This window comes from Coregonus lavaretus (genome assembly GCF_964263955.1).
Source record: "Coregonus lavaretus genome assembly, chromosome: 13".
Taxonomy (NCBI): Eukaryota; Metazoa; Chordata; class Actinopteri; order Salmoniformes; family Salmonidae; genus Coregonus; species Coregonus lavaretus.
The window spans coordinates 8744073-8762150 of NC_140000.1; the positions used below are offsets into that span (position 1 = coordinate 8744073).

The following is an 18078-nucleotide window of genomic DNA, read 5'->3' on the forward strand; positions in this document are numbered from 1 at the left end:
ACTTCTCATAGAAGGTCTTTATACTTGAATTAATTTTATATTTCAGTCATTTAGCAGACACTCTTATCCATAGCAACTTACAGGAGCAATTAGGGTTAAGTACCTTGCTCAAGTGCACATCGACATATTCTTCACCTAGTCTACTCTGGGATTCGAACCAGCAACCTTTTGGTTATTGACCCAACACTCTTAACCACTAGGCTACCTGCCAACACTTATTTCTCTCCATCTTTGTTTTTTCAGGGGCCTTCAGTCTGCTGTTGTAAAGCCTGATGTCCTAACATACAGGGGAGGAGACTACAATACATAAACATTCTGAAACACCATGTCTCGTTCAGATGAGGTCAACAAGATGACAGAAAACGTGTATAAGGTACAGTGTGTAGTGTTGTTGTCTCCAAGAGCAATGAATCAGTCTGTAGATGTAGTCAGGCGAGTGCCCTATATAACGGTTTTGTTGAAACTCAGTCTGCTAGCAGCAATGATCACAGACTGTGACTAAGTGGTTAGTTGAAGAGGAGACATGAATATTGTCTATTGTTGTCATGTGTGTTGTAGGGGATTCTGGACCAGTTCAACCCCAGTCTGAAGAACTTTGTGACCATGGGGAAACACTATGAGAAAGCCCTGACAGGTGAGAGAGAGTGGTGTGGACATACTGTATAATTAAGAAATAAGGCCAGAGGAGGTGTGGTATATGACCAATATACCACAGCTAAGGGCTGTTCTTTATGCACGACACAATGCAGAGTGCCTGGACACAGCCCTTATCCGTGGTATATTGGCCATATACCACAAACCCTGGAGATGCCTTATTGCTATTATAAACTGGTTACCAACGTAATTAGAGCAGTAAAAATAAATGTTTTGTCATACCTGTGGTATATGGTCTGATAGACCACGGCTGTCAGCCAATCAGCATTCAGCGCTCGAACCACCCAGTTTATAATGTGTGGTATACTATATCTAGTGGAGTTGTGGCGTTGGGTGGGCATGTTTGTAGGGCATGTTTGTTTGGACATTTTAATGATGGCTCTCTGGTGTCTCTGGCATAGAAGCTGCATTCCACCCAGGCCCAATCCTAAAGCCCATTTAGAGGGATAGTGTATAGAGGGTCTTTGTTACATAGTGCCGCTCACTGAAACGGGTTCTCCTCTCAGGAGTGACGGTGGCAGCTAAGGGATACTTCGATGGTCTGGTCAAACTGGGAGAACTGGCCAGCGACAGCCAAGGGTCCAAAGAACTGGGTGAGTGACTGGGTGTGAGAGAGAGAGAGACTGGTGGGGGGCTGAGAAAGAGGGGGTACTAAGAGAGGTAAACTAAGGGACTATGGGAGAAGAAGAGAGCTAGAGAGTGGAGGGAAGAGAGAAAGTAGGGAGTGAGGGAGCTGAGAGAGAGAGCGTGAGGGAACTGAGGGAGAGGGAGAGAGTGGGATCATTGTTGAGAGATTAACAACACCACATGATCTCATTGTAATGCTGCAAACAGTCGGGGAGGGGGAGAGCAGGAGGGAGAGATGCCAGACACCACAAACTACTGTGCTGTGGGAGAGAGAGACACACAGCCTTTACCTCATTGGCAGACTCACAGCTGACATCATAGGCTGAGAAGTTGAGAGATACAATCATTCAGTCAGATAACAGCTCCAGGTGTGATAAGATAATACTTTATTGATCCAACACCTCATAGATAATATTTGACATACAGACAACATGAAGTCAAAACATATGATTTTAAGTGTTTTTTCCCAGCTCTTTTATCCCGCTCTGTATCCTGTGTGTTTTTGGTGATTCCAGGAGACACGTTATTCCAGATGGCCGAGGTGCACAGGCAGATTCAGGTTCAACTGGAGGACGTGGTGAGTGTTTACCGTGTGTGCGTGTGAGGTGATATGATTGATTGTTAAATATTGTGATGCTGTATGAATGATGGTATAATATGATCTACAGTTGAAGCTGTTCCATTCTGAGCTGCTGTCCCAGTTGGAACAAAAGCTGGAGTTGGACATTAAATATCTTACTGTGAGTTTATCTATGTATTCTCCTTTACAATATTTCCTTCTCTCTAAAACATTTTCTTCTCTGTACAGCGCAACCACTTTTCTGACTGTAACTATTTTTCTATCTATTGCTCTCTGTTTCTCTCTCTGTTTTCTCGCTTCGTTCTCTCTCGATCTCAGGCCACGTTGAAGAAATATCAGAGTGAGCGCAAGTCGAAGTCAGAGTCTATCGAGCGCTGCCAATCACAGCTCAAGAAGCTGCGCAGGAAGAGCCAGGGCAGTCGCCACCCCAACAAGTATGGAGATAGGGAGATGCAGGTAACTGGCATCAAACTACACCGTTTTGTGTCAATAGTGTTTTGTATGTAACGTTTCAAAGGTGCAGTTGTGTATTGGTGAAACACTTACAATGGTGTTTTGACACAAATATTTGTGTGTGATTTTCTTGGAAACACCACCAGGCTAAAGCATCTTACTCAGCATTACAAGGCACAGTCAAGTGTTTGTGTGTGTGTACTAGGGGTGTAACGATTCGTTTTAACAACGATTCGATTTGTATCACGATTCGTGGTTGTCGATACGATTCAAGGACGATATTGGTTCATTTAGAACGATACGATCCGAAACGATTCAGTGACTTGAAATCGATTCAGTAACCTTTTAGCCAAAAATTCAACCAGTGTGACTGAAATAAATACCTGGATACTGGACAGTGCAGGTGAAGTTTCCTAGATTCCTGTTTCTTGTAAGGACCGCAATGGTGGCTTGATAATTTCTCGCTCGTCGGCTTCTCCTCTGTCGTCCGCCATGCTATGTTTTGTTGTCTTTGCGCCTTTGCGCTGCTGCTGGCGCGGGGCGATGACGTCACGGATAGGCAGACTGAATCGAGTAATGTTTAAAGCCTTTATCATTAAAAGTGCTAAGAAAAAACATCCATATAAAGTCTGACGTGCTTAAATCCAATGGGTTATTTCCTAGTATCGATACAATCGATTTATTACATTTTAAAACGATGTTAGATTGATATATGTTGTCCAAAAGGCCAACTCGCCGAGCACAGATCGATGTAGTTGGATCATAGGAATATAAATCGATACATCGATGTAGTAGATGGATCGTTACACCCCTAGTGTGTACGTATGGATGAGATTAAACAGCAATCTGTCTCAGCTGATTTGGCTTCCACAGTCCTTACTGAAGTAAAACTAAATGGATAGGGAAGAGAAAGAGGAGAAATCTTAGAAATGAGAAAACAGGAATTAAGAAGGGGGTGGACGATGGAAGAAAAGGTTAAGGATTTAGTTTATCGCTGCTCAGCAGACAGGATATGATGTCACTTCTTCCTCTTGGTCCCTCTGTTTTGCCTCTCTCCTTACAGTGTATTATAAAGGTCACATATCTCCTTCTCCGCTGCCTCTGTTATGCTACATATTGTGTGTGTGTGTGTGTGTGTTTACTAACCTCTCTGTCAGTATGTGGAGCTGATGAGTCGTCGTCAGGCTGAGCTGGACACGTTGGTTGCCGTGGGTTACCGCTCGGCGCTGACGGAGGAGAGGAGACGATACTGCTTCCTGGTGGACCGCCAGTGTTCCGTCACCAAGCTGCTCATCAACTACCACTGCAAGGTACACACACACACACACACACACACACTCTCTGTCCCTGACCCCCATCCAATGGCCAACCTGCCTCTCCTCCTCACTGTGTCCAGGTGAGAGAGCTCCTGTCACAGAAGCTGTCCTCATGGCAACAGTCATGCTCCCAGCCAACCAGACTACCTGAACGGGCACTAAACCTGCTGCGTCACACCGCCCCCCAGGGCTCTGGGGCATCTGGGATAGCTGAGCTCCTCCGACACGCCAAACTGGGCGCTGCACAGCCAGAACAGGTGAGGGCAAGGGGTTTCAGTTTCAATTCATTAGTTCATTAGTAGGAATTCACAGACAAACGTCTGAATTACATGTACTTTATAAGACAAAGTGAAATGATTATAAGATTAGGGTATTCTATTATTTAGACAGGATTCAGATGGTTATGGTTAATTTAGCGAAATTCCATTGTCTCTTCTCATCTCTCTGTCTTCTCTCTCTCTCTTACCATTTCTCTCTTTCAGAGGCTGTCAGTACAGGAGGTCCCACCCCTGTTGAATGGTGGCTCCCAGCAGCAGAGGCCCATCCCCTCTTCTTCCCAGAGTGACACCCTCCCTCCCCAAAACTCCCCCGGACCCCAGACCTTCCGCTCCCTCGCTGCCACTGCAGGGGCCATTGGAGGTAGTGGGGCAGGCTCCACCCAGCAGACCAGCACGCCTGTTAGTGCCTCAGCTATCCCCAATGCTAACAACAACACAAGCGCTAATGCTATCACTACTGCTAACACTCCCACTACTTCATCCACCTCCTCCATGGTTGGCTCCAGCCAAGCCCAGCAGTCGTCTCTCCTCCTGGCCACCAGCACCTCCAGCCTCTCCCCAAGTCTCATCCCCTCCACTGTGCTTTCTCTCAGCCAGGGCTCCCCATCCTACTCCTCCCTACAGGGCCTGGCCCTGCCGCTGTCCCTCAGTGCCCCTCACAGTCCTCCACTACCCCACAGTGCACCTCTCTCCAGAGCCATAACCCCCTCGCTGCACCACCAGGGGGGGCTAGGAGGAGGGAACACACCATTGCTGTCCCATAATCCCATACTGATGAAGGCAGCAGAGATGTATGGAACGTCTACACTGCCGTTGCCTAGGAGACCGGTCAGCGAGGCCCGGGTGGGAGTGTTTATGGGTAGGTTTTGATACCCCTCCCTTCACTTTTTTTTCGCCATCTTGTCCTTTTCTTTTCCAATGTGATGTCTATTTAATTCATTTCACGTTCCCTCTCTCCTCTGTCCCTCTCTCTATCTTCCAGGTTCCACTCTGCCCAGAGACAGAGTTCTCCCTCTCTCCAGCCCGTCTCGTGTGGAAGCCATATTTGCCCATGCTCCTGGGGAGTCAGAGGGCAGTGGAGGGGGCGGGGCCTGCTTACTTCACTTTCTGCCAGGTGATGCTCTCAGCCTCCTCATCTCTGAGCCCAGAGACGGGTGGCACTATGGCCAGAATGAACGGACTGGACGGTAAGAGTTAGAACCCACCATTCAGCTGTACAAAAGTCTACAATTCTTTAAACACCAACTGAGGACTGTTCTGAAATTACATCTTCAGGCAATCCATGGGTTTTCTAGGTTATATATATGGATAATACCAACACAATTCCTCCCTCTCTTCCTTATAGGAAAGGCTGGTTCCCTTTCTCCTACACTCAGCCCTACCCCAACACCTTGGATCCCCTCGACAGCAGGTCTGTCACCATAGAAACAAGAAACTGTTATGATCATTCCTCAAAATGTTATTGTCTTAAATGGAAGTCAACTTTGCAGAGTTATGATTAAATCTTGACACTGTAACTCTAGAAATCCTTCCGCTATGGTCTCCACCCTTCCCTTTATTGACTCTGATCTAACAGCCTATCAGCAGCGTTGTCAACAACATTATTGTCTGTCAGTACCACAGTGATGTCTACAAACTGGCAGTGATGATGTTGGCTGATTCACAAGAAGCTGAGAGAGATCACAGACACTTTGACACAGATACAGTGCATTCGGAAAGTATTCAGACCCCTTCACTTTTTCCACATTTTGTTACATTACAGCCTTATTCTGAAATGGATTACATTGTTTTCCCCCCTCATCAATATACACACAATACCCCATAATGACAAAGCAAAAACAGGTTTTTAGAATTTTTTGCAAATGTATTAAACCCCCCCCCCCCCTAAATATTACATTTACATAAGTATTCAGACCCTTTACTCAGTACTTTGTTGAAGCACCTTTGGCAGTGATTACAGCCTAGAGTCTTCTTGGGTATGACGCTACAAGCTTGGCACACCTGTATTTGGGGAGTTTCTCCCATTCTTCTCTGCAGATCCTCTCAATCTCTTTCAGGTTGGATGGGGATTCATGCCATAGAGTTCAATCTTGGTTTCATCAGACCAGAGAATCTTGTTTCTCGTGGTCTGAAACTCCTTTAGGTGCCTTTTGGCAAACTCAAAGCGGGCTGTCGTGCTTTTTACTAAGGAGTGGCTTCCGTCTGGCCACTCTACCATAAAGGCCTGATTGGTGGAGTGCTGTAGAGATGGTTGTCCTTCTGGAAGGTTCTCCCATTTCCATAGAGAAACTCTGGAGCTCTGTCAGAGTGACCATCGGGTTTTTGGTCACCTCCCTGACTAAGGCCCTTTTGCCGCGATTGCTCAGTTTGGCCAGGCGGCCACCTCTAGGAAGAGTCTTGGTGGTTCCAAACTTCTTCCATTTAAGAATGATGGAGGCCACTGTGTTCTTGGGGACCTTCAATGCTGCAGAAAGTTTTTGGTACCCTTCCCCAGATCTGTGTCTCGACACAATCCTGTCTCGGAGCTCCACGGACAATTCCTTCAACCTCATGGCTTGGTTTTTGCTCTGACATGCACTGTCAACTGTGGGACCGTATATAGACAGGTGTGTGCCTTTCCAAATCATGTCCAATCAATTGAATTTACCACAGGTCGACTCCAATCAAGTTGTAGAAACATCTCAAGGATGATCAATGGAAACAGGATGCGCCTGAGCTCAATTTCAAGTCTCATCGCAAAGGGTCTGAATACTTATGTAAATAAGGTATTTCTGTTTTTATTTTTAATAATTTGCACAACCTACAAAAACATTTGCTTTGTCTTTATGGGGTATTGTGTGTAGATTGATGAGGAAAACGTTTAATTTAATCAATTTTAGAATAAGGCTGTAATGTAACAATGTGGAAAAAGTTAATGGATCTGAATACTTTCCGAATGCACTGTATGGCATCCTTCCCCTTTTCTGCTTTTCTTTCTCTCTGTGTCAGTCATTTTGATGTTTCCATGCCAAGCAAAAAGACAGGGCCCTTAGAGAGGAATAACAAGAAATGACCCTCACTCATTCTTTCCATCTGCCTAGGCTCTGTCCTAATCTTTTACCACCTCTCCAAGATCAACAGTACAGCATGACCACTTTCCTCCGTTCTTCCTCACTGAAATGTCAGAACAATATGCCTGTTGTTGTCATTAAGGATGTTGAGTTGAGCAAGACACTTGGAAATTGAACCATTTACTATGTTTCTCTCTAGCTCCCCGCTCCTCTCTAAGGTCAACAGCACCAGTACGGGTCAGTTAGACAAGCTGGTCTCCCCTGGCCTGCCTGCCCTGACCCCTGAGTCTGAGGAGGAGCGCTCGTTCCCCCCTCAGAGGGTCAGCACCTTCCGCCCGCGCCCCTACAGCATGGCCGACTCCAACCAGGTCAGCCTGAGGCCGAAGGTCAGAGGTGAAGGGGTAGAGTGGGCAGGGCCCTCTAACCGACCGGCTCTGTCAATGCTGATGCAAGAGGTATAGATGGCTTATAATGACAGAATATAATGTAGATATGATATGTAATGGGTTAATAACACTAGGATATTTATCCCTTTTACTACAGCTCTCCTCAGACTTCGCCTCTCCTCCACCCTCACCAACCTGGTAAATGCATTCATTATATTTATACAGTAGACATACTGCACTGCAGTAGTCACCAACCCTGGTCCACTTTTGATACATTCCTGTCAATAAACGTGTCTAAGCTTCTGTCATGCCTGATATGCACATTGTCTCCCTTGCAGGACCAACCCATTTGCCCATGTCCGACTCAGAAAGACAGTGACCAACGATCGCTCTGCACCAATCATCGAATAGGACATGGTCTCCTTGAACAGGCAACCAATGGAGAGGTGTTAATAAGGAAACGTTCATGTGTTCTGAATTTGTTCTCAGAGGCCAGTAACTGTGTTGGTTGAGTTCTCAACTGTTGAGCCTTAAGAGAAAGCCCTACGTTAACCTTTCTGTTCATGTTGGTTATTTACAAAGGCTGATTAGATGTGTATGAATCAGGCCTAAGTCAAAATACAGACACTTATGTGGTGTTATTTTGAAGATAGAAGAATCAAAGCCGAAATTTGAGTGACATTACAGTGATTGTCAAAGACCCTTTGAACAAAATGAGATGCAGCTTTCAGCTGGTGAATCAGATCTTCAATAAAAAAAAATCCACCTTAGTATTTGAGAATTATAGCGTCAAAAGATGAGTGTGGGAGTTGGAATATAGATCCCTGCGATGTTAGTAAAAACACAAACAGAGGAAGGCCATTTTGTCGGCATGTCCAACAGCCCTGGGCATTACTGACTATAAGATCATTTTATCATTTTATGTTTATTTTCATTTCACAACACTTTTCTAGAAGTAACCTTGGTAGAAAATGTTTATTATGTTATTTTGTCTGTACCCGTTCAGGGACTGGTTCCTGGTAGCAGGCTATAGTTAGGTAATAGTTTTAATGAATTATAGCATACTTTACTTTTACCATTAGGAATTGTCTTAAAGGACAGATTTTTGAGAAGAGAGTTGTGCGGAGAGATGTGTGTGATCCAGGAAATCGAAACATGTTGAAGAATTTTCATGTTTTTTTCCATTGTTGGGATTCAATAAGAGTATTTTTAAGCACATTGTTAGCTAGGCAGATTTATTTTCACAATAGATGCAGACCTACCAATCACTTGTTGATTTATCACATTTGTACAACTTAATTGACATGTTCTCTATATGGAGATTTAAAAAAAAAGCTTATTGATGTTGCAATGGAAGTTGCTTACTGAGGTCATCAGCACAACGCTGGGTAGGAAATAGTTCAAGTTTAAACACCAATATTTTTTAAATAATAATTTGTTTTAATGTGCTTTGTATAAGGAATTATACTTTTAAGATCAACTGATCAATTTACGAAGGCAATTGATAAGATTTGTTATACACAGAAATATGTTGCATTGCAAAGCTATTGCTGCAAGTTTGGGATGTGTAGATTGTATTGAACATTTACCTTCAAGAGTCTCTGTTATCTACTTTAGGGTATTAATAGAAGTAAGAAGGAGCAACAGTACAGATGTAGGATTTTCATTTGATCACTCTTTTGTTGCTGAGAATTTTCCTGAAAAGCAGGAAATACAAACTTGTAGTGTATTTTAGTTTTTAAAAGGCTTCTAATGTTTGTAATTTCCACTTTGAAATTTCAGACTTGATTTGCCCTAACGAAAAATCTATCAAGCTCTACAAAAATGTTGATTAATTCACATTTCCTGTTGCTGCAGGATTATTTTCCTGTGGTAGACAACTGGGTAAAATTAAGATCCTACATCTGTAACAATGCATTCTGTGGTGTGTACTGTACTTATATTGTATTGGACAGGTAGAAGAGGAAAGAAACAGTGGAGGGTTCGGAGGATGGGTTTTCATGGAAAATAGGTTTGAGAAATTGGCATTGTGTTGAGGGATAAAAGTATAAGAGAAGTGATGTATTCAGCTCTTGTTTGAGTTTTTACTAGTGTCTTCTCGATTTATTTTGAATTCGATACAAACAGATTGTTAACACCTAGTAGATTTTAGCTGCACGTTTACCAATTGCAAACCGTACAGAACCTTATTTAAGGAGCGAAGACTGATGATTGTGTTGATGAAGAAGTCTAACTTTGAAAGTGTTGAGGAAAGTATTTGGAAAGTGGAACAGTGTGTGAGCAAGTGTCAATGGTAAACTAGATGTAGAAAATAGTATTTTTCTCTCATTTTCTCCATGTCTGGTATCTCTCTAGTCTGTCCGTCATCTAGAAAACTGGAGTTGAGAGATTCAGGGTGGAAATATGTCGCTGGGTAAATTGAGATTCTCTGTATGATCTTTATTCTGATTTCTGGCTCTTAGTGTATAGTTCCTGCTCTCCTCATATTAAGTTGCATCGCTAACCTAGCCTGTGAAATGATTGACTTTCTTGCTATGGGAATTCTAACACCCAATAAATAACATTGCTGTTGATTTAAATACTGAGTATAGTGAAATCACACAGTTGAAGCTTACTTGTGTTTGTTCAAATTGCACACAAAAACTACATATTTGATCTTGTTTAACTTAGTTTTTCCCTTTTAGTTTTTCTTTAACCTTGCACCTTTTATTTTCACCGTCCTAACCTCCGACAAAATATGACCTTTCAATGTCAAAATATCTAGCTATATGAGAATGGGATCCAGTTATACAAGGCAAAATAACTGATGCTGTGGTGACTATTCAGGATCTTATATTCAGGATTGTCTTAAATAAGTGTTTAAGAACTAAACAATTGCCTCTGCTCTTACTTTTATTTTGGTCTTCTTTTAATATTTGTAATGTTTATGTTTTGTATTTTTTTGTTACTTCATCTGTAGCTTTTTTCTCTTTAAAACAACATTGCCTTTCCGAGTCACACAACAATCATGGTCACAGTATAGGAAACCTCACAAATACACACCTTCCTGATACCTGTTATTGTATTTCTTTCCAAATGAAAACTTCAATAAACATGTTAATCACTATACCCGGTGTTCATCTTCGCATTGAACAACCAAACCATTTTACAGGTATTTTAAATAAAATCTCCTTGGCTTCAGTGGAATTGAGTGGCTACAAATACCTTATACTCCTTGTTCTATAAGGCCCTATGCACATAATCAATAGAATGTTACTGTAGGCAATAGTTTCAGTAGTCTATGTTCTTGATGATAAAGCACTCCGATGCTCTGATTTTGTTTTTATGTGTAAAGCCAAAGGTTCACTTCCACATTGGGTTGACAATAACGTTTTTCTAGTGTAATGTAATCTATTTTATTTATGTATTTCATAAACAGATTTAATTCTTAATAAGTGTGGCCATACAGTGCATTCGGAAAGTATTCAGACCCCTTCCCTTTTTCGACATTTTGTTACATTACAGCCTTATTCTAAAATGATTAGATAAAATAATGTCCTCATCAATCTACACACAATACCCCATAAAGACAAAGCAAATGTTTTTGTAGGTTGTGCAAATTTATTAAAAATAAAAACAGAAATACCTTATTTACATAAGTATTCAGACCCTTTGCGATGACACTTGAAATTGAGCTCAGGTGCATCCTGTTTCCATTGATCATCCTTGAGATGTTTCTATAACTTGATTGGAGTCCAACTGTGGTAAATTCAATTGATTGGACATGATTTGGAAAGGCACACAACTGTCTATATAAGGTCCCACAGTTGACAGTGCATGTCAGAGCAAAAACCAAGCCATGAGGTCGAAGGAATTGTCTGTAGAGCTCTGAGACAGGATTGTGTCGAGGCACAGATCTGGGGAAGGGTACCAAAAAAATTATTCAGCATTGAAGGTCCCCAAGAACACAGTGGCCTCCATCATTCTTAAATTGAAGAAGTTTGGAACAACCAAGACTCTTCCTAAAGCTGGCCGCCCGGCCAAACTGAGCAATCGGGGAATAAGGGTCTTGGTCAACGAGCTCCAGAGTTCCTCTGTGGAGAAGGGAAAACCTTCCAGAAGGACAACCATCTCTGCAGCACTCCACCAATCAGGCCTTTATGGTAGAGTGGCCAGACGGAAGCCACTCCTTAGTAAAAAGCAAAAGGACTGATGAGAAACAAGATTTTCTGGTCTGATGAAACCAAGATTGAACTCTTTGGCCTGAATGCCATGCGTCACATCTGGAGGAAACCTGGCAGCATGGTGGTGGCAGCCTCATGCTGTGGGGATGTTTTTCAGTGGCAGGGACTGGTAGACTAGTCAGGATCGAGGGAAAGATGAACGGCGCAAAGTAAAGAGCGATCCTTGATGAAAACCTGCTCCAGAGCACTCAGGACCTCAGACTGGGGGCGAAGATTCACCTTCCAACAGGACAACGAACCTAAGCACACAGCCAAGACAACGCAGGAGTGGCTTCGGAACAAGTCTCTGATTGTCCTTGAGTGGCCCTGCCAGAGCCCGGACTTGAACCTGATCTAACATCGCTGGAGAGACCTGAAAATACCATCCAACCTGACAGAGCTTGAGAGGATCTACAGAGAAGAATGGGAGAAACTCCCCAAATACAGGTTTGCCAAGCATGTAGCGTCATACCCAAGAGTCGAGGCTGTAATCGCTGCCAAAGGTGCTTCAACAAAGTACTGATTAAAGGGTCTGAATACTTATGTAAATGTTATATTTCCATTTTTTTTCAAAATCAAAAAAACTGTTTGTGCTTTGTCATTATGGGGTATTGTGTGTAGATTGATGAGGTGAAATAAACAATTTAATCAATTTTAGAATAAGGCTGTAACGTAACAAAATGTGGAAATAGTCAAGGGGTCTGAATACTTTCCGAATGCACTGTATATGTGGCTGTTGGGGAAAAACATAGAAAGTCAGATGTACGAAGAGCCTCCAGCACCTCCTCTGAGATGAAGGTGCGGGCTGGCCTGCTGAACACCCCAACCTCCTGGAACTCTCTGGACCAGCCAGGGGCCCCGAGGAGGTGGCCTGTTGGAAGGGACCCTGAGGGGCCGTTCCAGGCACCAGAGTTGCACCACTTCTGTTCCAGCCCAACACACCTGATTCAACTACTCAACTAATCATTTATAGCCATTGATTAGCTGAATCTGGTGTATTAGTGCTGGGTTAGAATAAGATGTGCAACGCTTAGAAACACACTGAGCTATAAGCCAGCTGAGAGAAAGCTTGTCCAGCCTCACCTGCACTGAGTGACCGTCTCCCTCCACAGGTGAAGATGGCCGCTCGGATGAACTCTCGGCCACACAGCTGCACTCCATACGTTTTGCTGTCCATCACCTGCAGCCCAGCCACCAGCAGACACGCAGCTAGTACCACTGCTTTCCACATCATATTCCAGGAGGAAAGAGAACGGGTGAACAAAGAGGAGAGAAAATATTATTCAATGGTAGATTTGGAGCAGGTGTTTATCTCTCGCTCTCTCTGTGTTGCCAAGAGTTATGTGACTTCCTCAGTGACCGGGGGTTGGTTTATAAAGGGGTCCTCAGCCCTGTGAGGAAGACGTGTAACCTGCACATACACACGGACACCCATAGATAAGAGTGAGAGAGCAGGGCTTTATGGGCATAAAGCACAGTGGCATAATTAACCAATACTGCCCAAACGGGGCATGACATCAAAGGGCTTTGTAATCTGATTAAAAAATAAATAATAATAATAATCTGGATGTCAAAGCCATGTTTCATTTCAATTTCCCACCCCTTTTGTATGGTCATCCATCACCTCAAATCCAATTGACCGCCAGACATTTATTGTGTAATGTCTGAAGTGTGTGTAGGGCTAGTAGTTTGTAGTTCTAAAGTGTGTTGCCTTTTGTATAAAAGTACAAAATAGGTTAATGCAGTATACATTGTAGGTTAGTAGGTTTCCTAACATTAATTTCTGAATTGGATCAAATGTGTATTAATCCAGGGAGATTGTGAATACCTTTTGAGTAAGTAATTTTATTAAAAAGGAAATATGTGTTGTGTTTCACAATACATTGAAACCCCTTATGCTACAATATTCATAAAAATGCCCAAATCATATTGACAACAAATAACATCCCAACAGAATCCAAGAGCAAAGTTGGTGGTATTAAATAAAGCATCTTTATTGAGGGTCATCTACTGAGAAGCAGACACAGAGAGACCGAACATCGGGCTGTGGTCTGTACAGGGACGGGAATGTGGACGGTTACAGGCTTTTAATCCAGTCCAGGTTTGGTCCTTTAGGGTCACTGGGGTGGCTGGGGACATCGTCCATCTTGCCATTGTTTCGCACAGGGACTAGGGAGAGAGGAAAAAGGTTTTGTTTATGCCACCAACTTTCTAGGGCCAGACTTATTGATTTGCTCATAATGGTTTAATGGCTTACCTGGGTAGTTGTATGGCACAGCTGCATTCATCATTCCTGAGTACTTCGTGAAGGGACTCACTAATGGAACAGTGACGGCTGGGAAGAAATACATGATATGACAATGATATGTTACACCAAGTGAACACAAAACTCAATTCAGGGAGGGCTGTACACCATAAGGTGTAACTACAGTTGAATTTAGCATATTGTAAGATATGAGCATTACAACCTGTGATGTATACTTTGAGAGATGTACTGACCAAGAAGTCCAATTGCGCAAGCGGCCAATACCACTGGCTCCTTATTCCACGCATTCTTCAGGAAGGCTCCAATTCCTGGCAGGAGAGGCAAATAGACATTTAAGTTACAGCGCCACAAATACACACTGTGTTATGCATTATCTATGATCCAGTGATTGATGAAGGTAGTAAGGATACAGCTAGGTACAAAATAGCTGGGCTTATATGACTTGAAACTACATGTCATATACCCATTAGTTTGAGTCTATACAGTATTGTAAATATGACAGCAGTGGGCAGCCAAATACTGAAGATGAAGCTAAAAGATCAACCCCATCCAGCAGCGCTGTACACACCAGGGTAAGCAGGACACAACGTTTTGGAACGTTCAGATATAAATATGCTATGTAGAACAAACATGCCTCTGACATGTAGAATAATAATCACATCAGCTCTAATTGATAGGATTTCTTTCTGCAAAGTTCGACAACTGAACGTGGCCCAGGTTTACACTCAGCTCAGTCAGAAGAGAGCAGTGGACTTCGGAATGCAACAACAATTACCATGACATGAGCGAGTCAGATTGGAGATAGGTAATGATCAAACTACTACATTTTGATTTGAGCTTGAGGTAAAAAGAATGAAGCAGAGACGCGACATGCAGTTAAAACAAATCGGCTAACGCTATGTTTATCCAAGGTCACATTATTAGTTTGGCGTGGTAAATTAAAATATGCATACAAAATTAGAGTTCAATACAATGTTTAGTTAAAATTAATCATACACTAGCATTATCAGAATTCCAGTGTTTGCTTGACAGAGGAATCAAGCATAAAACGAGACAGCTAGCCATCTTGCTAATATAGCAAATTTCACCGACCTGCCATGTTGCTCTTTGTAGTTTGGCTGGGGAACATGGGAACTGTTGTAGTCTACATAATGTCGTATAATTGTTGCGCCAGTTGCAACAATACAAAAAGGTTGTTTGACAGCGTGAACTCTGCGGTGATGCATTGAGCGCTGCAGTCAATGGATGGGGTAAACATATATTTAAAGTGTCATTCAGACCATCCAGATACAGTAGTTAGTCGTAAATCTTCAAAAATGCTGCGCTTGTAGATGCTTTTCAATAACGTCGTTAGCAAGTTAAGCTAACGTTAGCTAGTCGAATGTGTTGTGGTCATCTCGGTTGAATCGTTTTCAGTTAAACAAGAAAAGCTCACGTTAACGAGTTGTGATTTCATTAACCAAATCAAAGGTAAGTCACCTAAATGTAATTTTATTTGGGGTTGAGGAGGGTGTAGCTGATTAGCTAACTCCTGTTGAGCTAACGCTGTCTGCAAGCAAAGTTATGATAACTAGCTTTAACGTTCCCAAAAATTAGCCCCACATAGGACGAGGCGTCCTGTAGTGTAGGGCTAAAGAAAATATGCTGTCAGGTTGAGACAAGGAATGAACCCTACCTGTTTGTCAAATGAAGTGTAGATTTGTGACACCGTCTAGGAAGTGATTTATGGGGATGAACGATCTTATTCCTCCTTCACCCACCCCTCACTCAGATGATGGAGGATTTCTCTGGCCTGGCCCTGCCGCCTCTCTTTGGGGGCCACATCCTGGAAGCAGAGCTGGAGCCAGGCGGGGTGGAACTGGGCCCAGGGGAGGTAAGTAAGAGTTCTGACTATTATGATTCCAGTGGCTCGGTTGGTTGGAAATGGAATATGGTGCTAGAGCAGGGGTATTCAACTCTTACCCTACAAGGTCCGGAACCTACTGGTTTTCTGTTCTACCTGATAATGAATTGCACTCACCAGGTGTCCCAGGTCTAAATCAGTCCCTGATTAAAGGGGAACGGGGGTGGAGTGAAATTGGCTTCGAGGTCCAGTGTTGAGTTTGAGGGAGCTAGAGTGTGTGCTAAATGACAGTTTTTATCATTAGGTAGAGCTTGGCCCTGGGGTCAGTGAGTTGCTAGAGGGCAGAGGTCAAGGGTCAGGAGCAAGGCCAGAGCAGGAGGAGGAGAAGAGGAGAGAATTGGAGAAGAGGAAGTACCTGGCTTTGATCAAGAGGTGTAAGGAGATCGAACAGGTGAGTGACTGTGTGGAATAATTTGTGTGTGATTGTAAGTGTGGATTTTTAATGCGACTTCACTATCATATCTTCAGGTAGTGCTCTATTTAAGAACCGAGTAATACGGATGAGCATATGTGAACATATAGTCTGCTGTTGGTAATGCCAGTGCACACATGTAGCATAAAGAAATGCATGGTAATGAATCCTTTCTAGGGTTGCAAAATTCTGGGAACGTTCAATAAATTATCTGGTTTTCCAGAAATCCTGGTTGGAGGTTTATGGATTTTTTGTTTATTCCCTCCTGATTCAGGGAATCCTCCAACCAGGATTTTGGGAAAACCAGGGTGTTTATTGACAGTTCCAGGAATTTTGCAACACTAATCCTTTCACCATTTTCTCTGCAGGTGAATGAGAAGATCCTTGGTCGCCTTCACCAACTACAAAGACTAACACGTCGCATGAAGAAAGAGAGAAGGTAAAAAAAGGACTGAAGATCTGTCTGTCCTTTCATTGGTTCATGTCTTTTTCAGTCTATGGTCTATTGGCCTCTCCATTGTCTATACAGGCTAGCTCAACTACAACAGCAACTTAACTTTCCCACTGTAGGTTCCTAATGAAGACCCTCGACGCCCATGGAGATGACTATAGAAATGCACAGCTCACCATATTGCTTGAGGTGAGAGCAAGATTTTCTAAAAGTAAAAAGTGTTTTTTTTTAAATAATAAACCAGCAAAAATCCATGATATACAGTTATGGTATATTCAAATGTAACAACGCTTGCATTATTCAATCTTTCACCATTAACTTTGATGGTGATGCAGAAGATGTCAACTGGGCTGTTTTTCTGTTGGCATGAAACTGGAGAACTGTTCTGAAACTGAGGAGTTTTCTCCCACATACTGTATCTTTATACTAAATGCAACACTGTTGTTGTTTCAGGAAGAGTCTGGTGCCCATTTAGACATCAGCCCTAGAGCAGAAAATGATAGGCTGAATGACCTTCCTAGCTCCTCCCCCTCTGTCCCATTCCAATCCACAGTGGGATCCAAGAAGAAGAGGCATCGAGTTCCAAAACAGGAGAAAGACCCACAGGTGGGTGAGACGTACTCATAAACCAAGAGTGTGACATTAACGTGCACACCCAAACCAAATGAATGAGCAAAGACTGTAGTGGTGAAATATGTGCGCGACTGTGTGCAGAGAAAGTTGGCGGCTTCTCCTTTACACTGAGAGTTCATTGCATATTCTATTCTGTGCATATGGAACAGAATGCACTGCAGCGTTCTCCAATCAGGCAGACGACAGATCTGTCAATCTGTTTCCCTACAATGGTTCTGTTGTTAACACCATCTTCACTCCTCTCCACAGACTGAAGCAGACGTCTCCATGTTGGCAGAGACGCAGTTCAGTGACTTTCCAAGCCCAACCTCTTTGTCTCACTGACCAGGGGAATGGCCTGCTGCTAGTGGGAGGAGAAATGAAGCAGTATTCTGTTGTTCGGACTCACACTTCCCCAGACGTGATGTCACTGAAACGCATACAGCCAGGGCTCTTTGGGATGTTCTGAAAGTTGTATTGGGCTCGAGCCCTGATACGATGGAATAGGATGAAGCTACCCCTGATCTAAGGTTCTATTACGTGGATGCTGTCTACAGAACCTTTCAGATAGAAATGAAAAACATAGTGTATTTGATTATCATTTATGCACAACTATGGTCTGTGGAAATGACTGAAGGTCTTGACCATGGTAATCCACCCATTCTGCTCGAGTAGAGAATGCATGGTCCGGTCCTTGCGAAAGTTACACTGACAGTACATTTATTGATGTGAACCTTTATCAGGATACTCTGAACATGTTTTATGATTGTTTGTCAAGGTGATGCTTACTAAATGTTCTGTATAAAAAAAAAAAAATATGTATTAAAAACTTCTGGGTTTTTTACATTTTACCATTGACCTGTCATCTGATAAACCAATCACGGGAAA

The 18078-nt window shown here is 42.9% G+C and overlaps 3 protein-coding genes across 7 annotated transcripts; 2 read left to right on the forward strand and 1 right to left on the reverse strand.

Moving 5' to 3' along the window:
* Positions 1 to 243: 243 nt before the first annotated feature.
* Positions 244 to 7755, forward strand: LOC311140277 (BAR/IMD domain-containing adapter protein 2-like; the record flags this gene model as incomplete). The annotated part of the gene is made up of 14 exons (XM_084175256.1): positions 244 to 373; positions 559 to 634; positions 1161 to 1247; positions 1797 to 1858; positions 1950 to 2021; positions 2180 to 2317; positions 3472 to 3624; positions 3711 to 3887; positions 4113 to 4767; positions 4891 to 5095; positions 5254 to 5319; positions 7158 to 7326; positions 7502 to 7542; positions 7683 to 7755. The coding sequence occupies exons 1-14, from the start codon at positions 326 to 328 to the stop codon at positions 7753 to 7755; spliced, it is 2022 nt and encodes a 673-aa protein (XP_084031382.1). The 5' UTR covers positions 244 to 325.
* Positions 7756 to 13519: 5764 nt separating this feature from the next.
* On the reverse strand, positions 13520 to 14952 carry LOC311139689 (NADH dehydrogenase [ubiquinone] 1 alpha subcomplex subunit 3-like). The gene is made up of 4 exons (XM_084174610.1): positions 14905 to 14952; positions 14046 to 14120; positions 13804 to 13881; positions 13520 to 13715 (listed from the first exon to the last, which is right to left on the reverse strand). The coding sequence occupies exons 1-4, from the start codon at positions 14939 to 14941 to the stop codon at positions 13624 to 13626; spliced, it is 282 nt and encodes a 93-aa protein (XP_084030736.1). The 5' UTR covers positions 14942 to 14952; the 3' UTR covers positions 13520 to 13623.
* Positions 14953 to 14962: 10 nt separating this feature from the next.
* Positions 14963 to 18039, forward strand: LOC311139687 (TCF3 fusion partner-like). Of its 5 annotated transcripts, none has more exons than XM_084174607.1 (7): positions 14963 to 15282; positions 15584 to 15685; positions 15960 to 16106; positions 16496 to 16566; positions 16698 to 16767; positions 17032 to 17184; positions 17461 to 18039. In XM_084174607.1, the coding sequence occupies exons 2-7, from the start codon at positions 15584 to 15586 to the stop codon at positions 17533 to 17535; spliced, it is 618 nt and encodes a 205-aa protein (XP_084030733.1). In that variant the 5' UTR covers positions 14963 to 15282; the 3' UTR covers positions 17536 to 18039. The 5 variants fall into 5 exon arrangements, with proteins under 5 accessions (XP_084030733.1, XP_084030732.1, XP_084030734.1 ...); XM_084174606.1 differs by having other exon boundaries at positions 17132 to 17184; positions 17461 to 18012; XM_084174608.1 differs by having other exon boundaries at positions 14999 to 15282; positions 15528 to 15685.
* Positions 18040 to 18078: the final 39 nt, after the last annotated feature.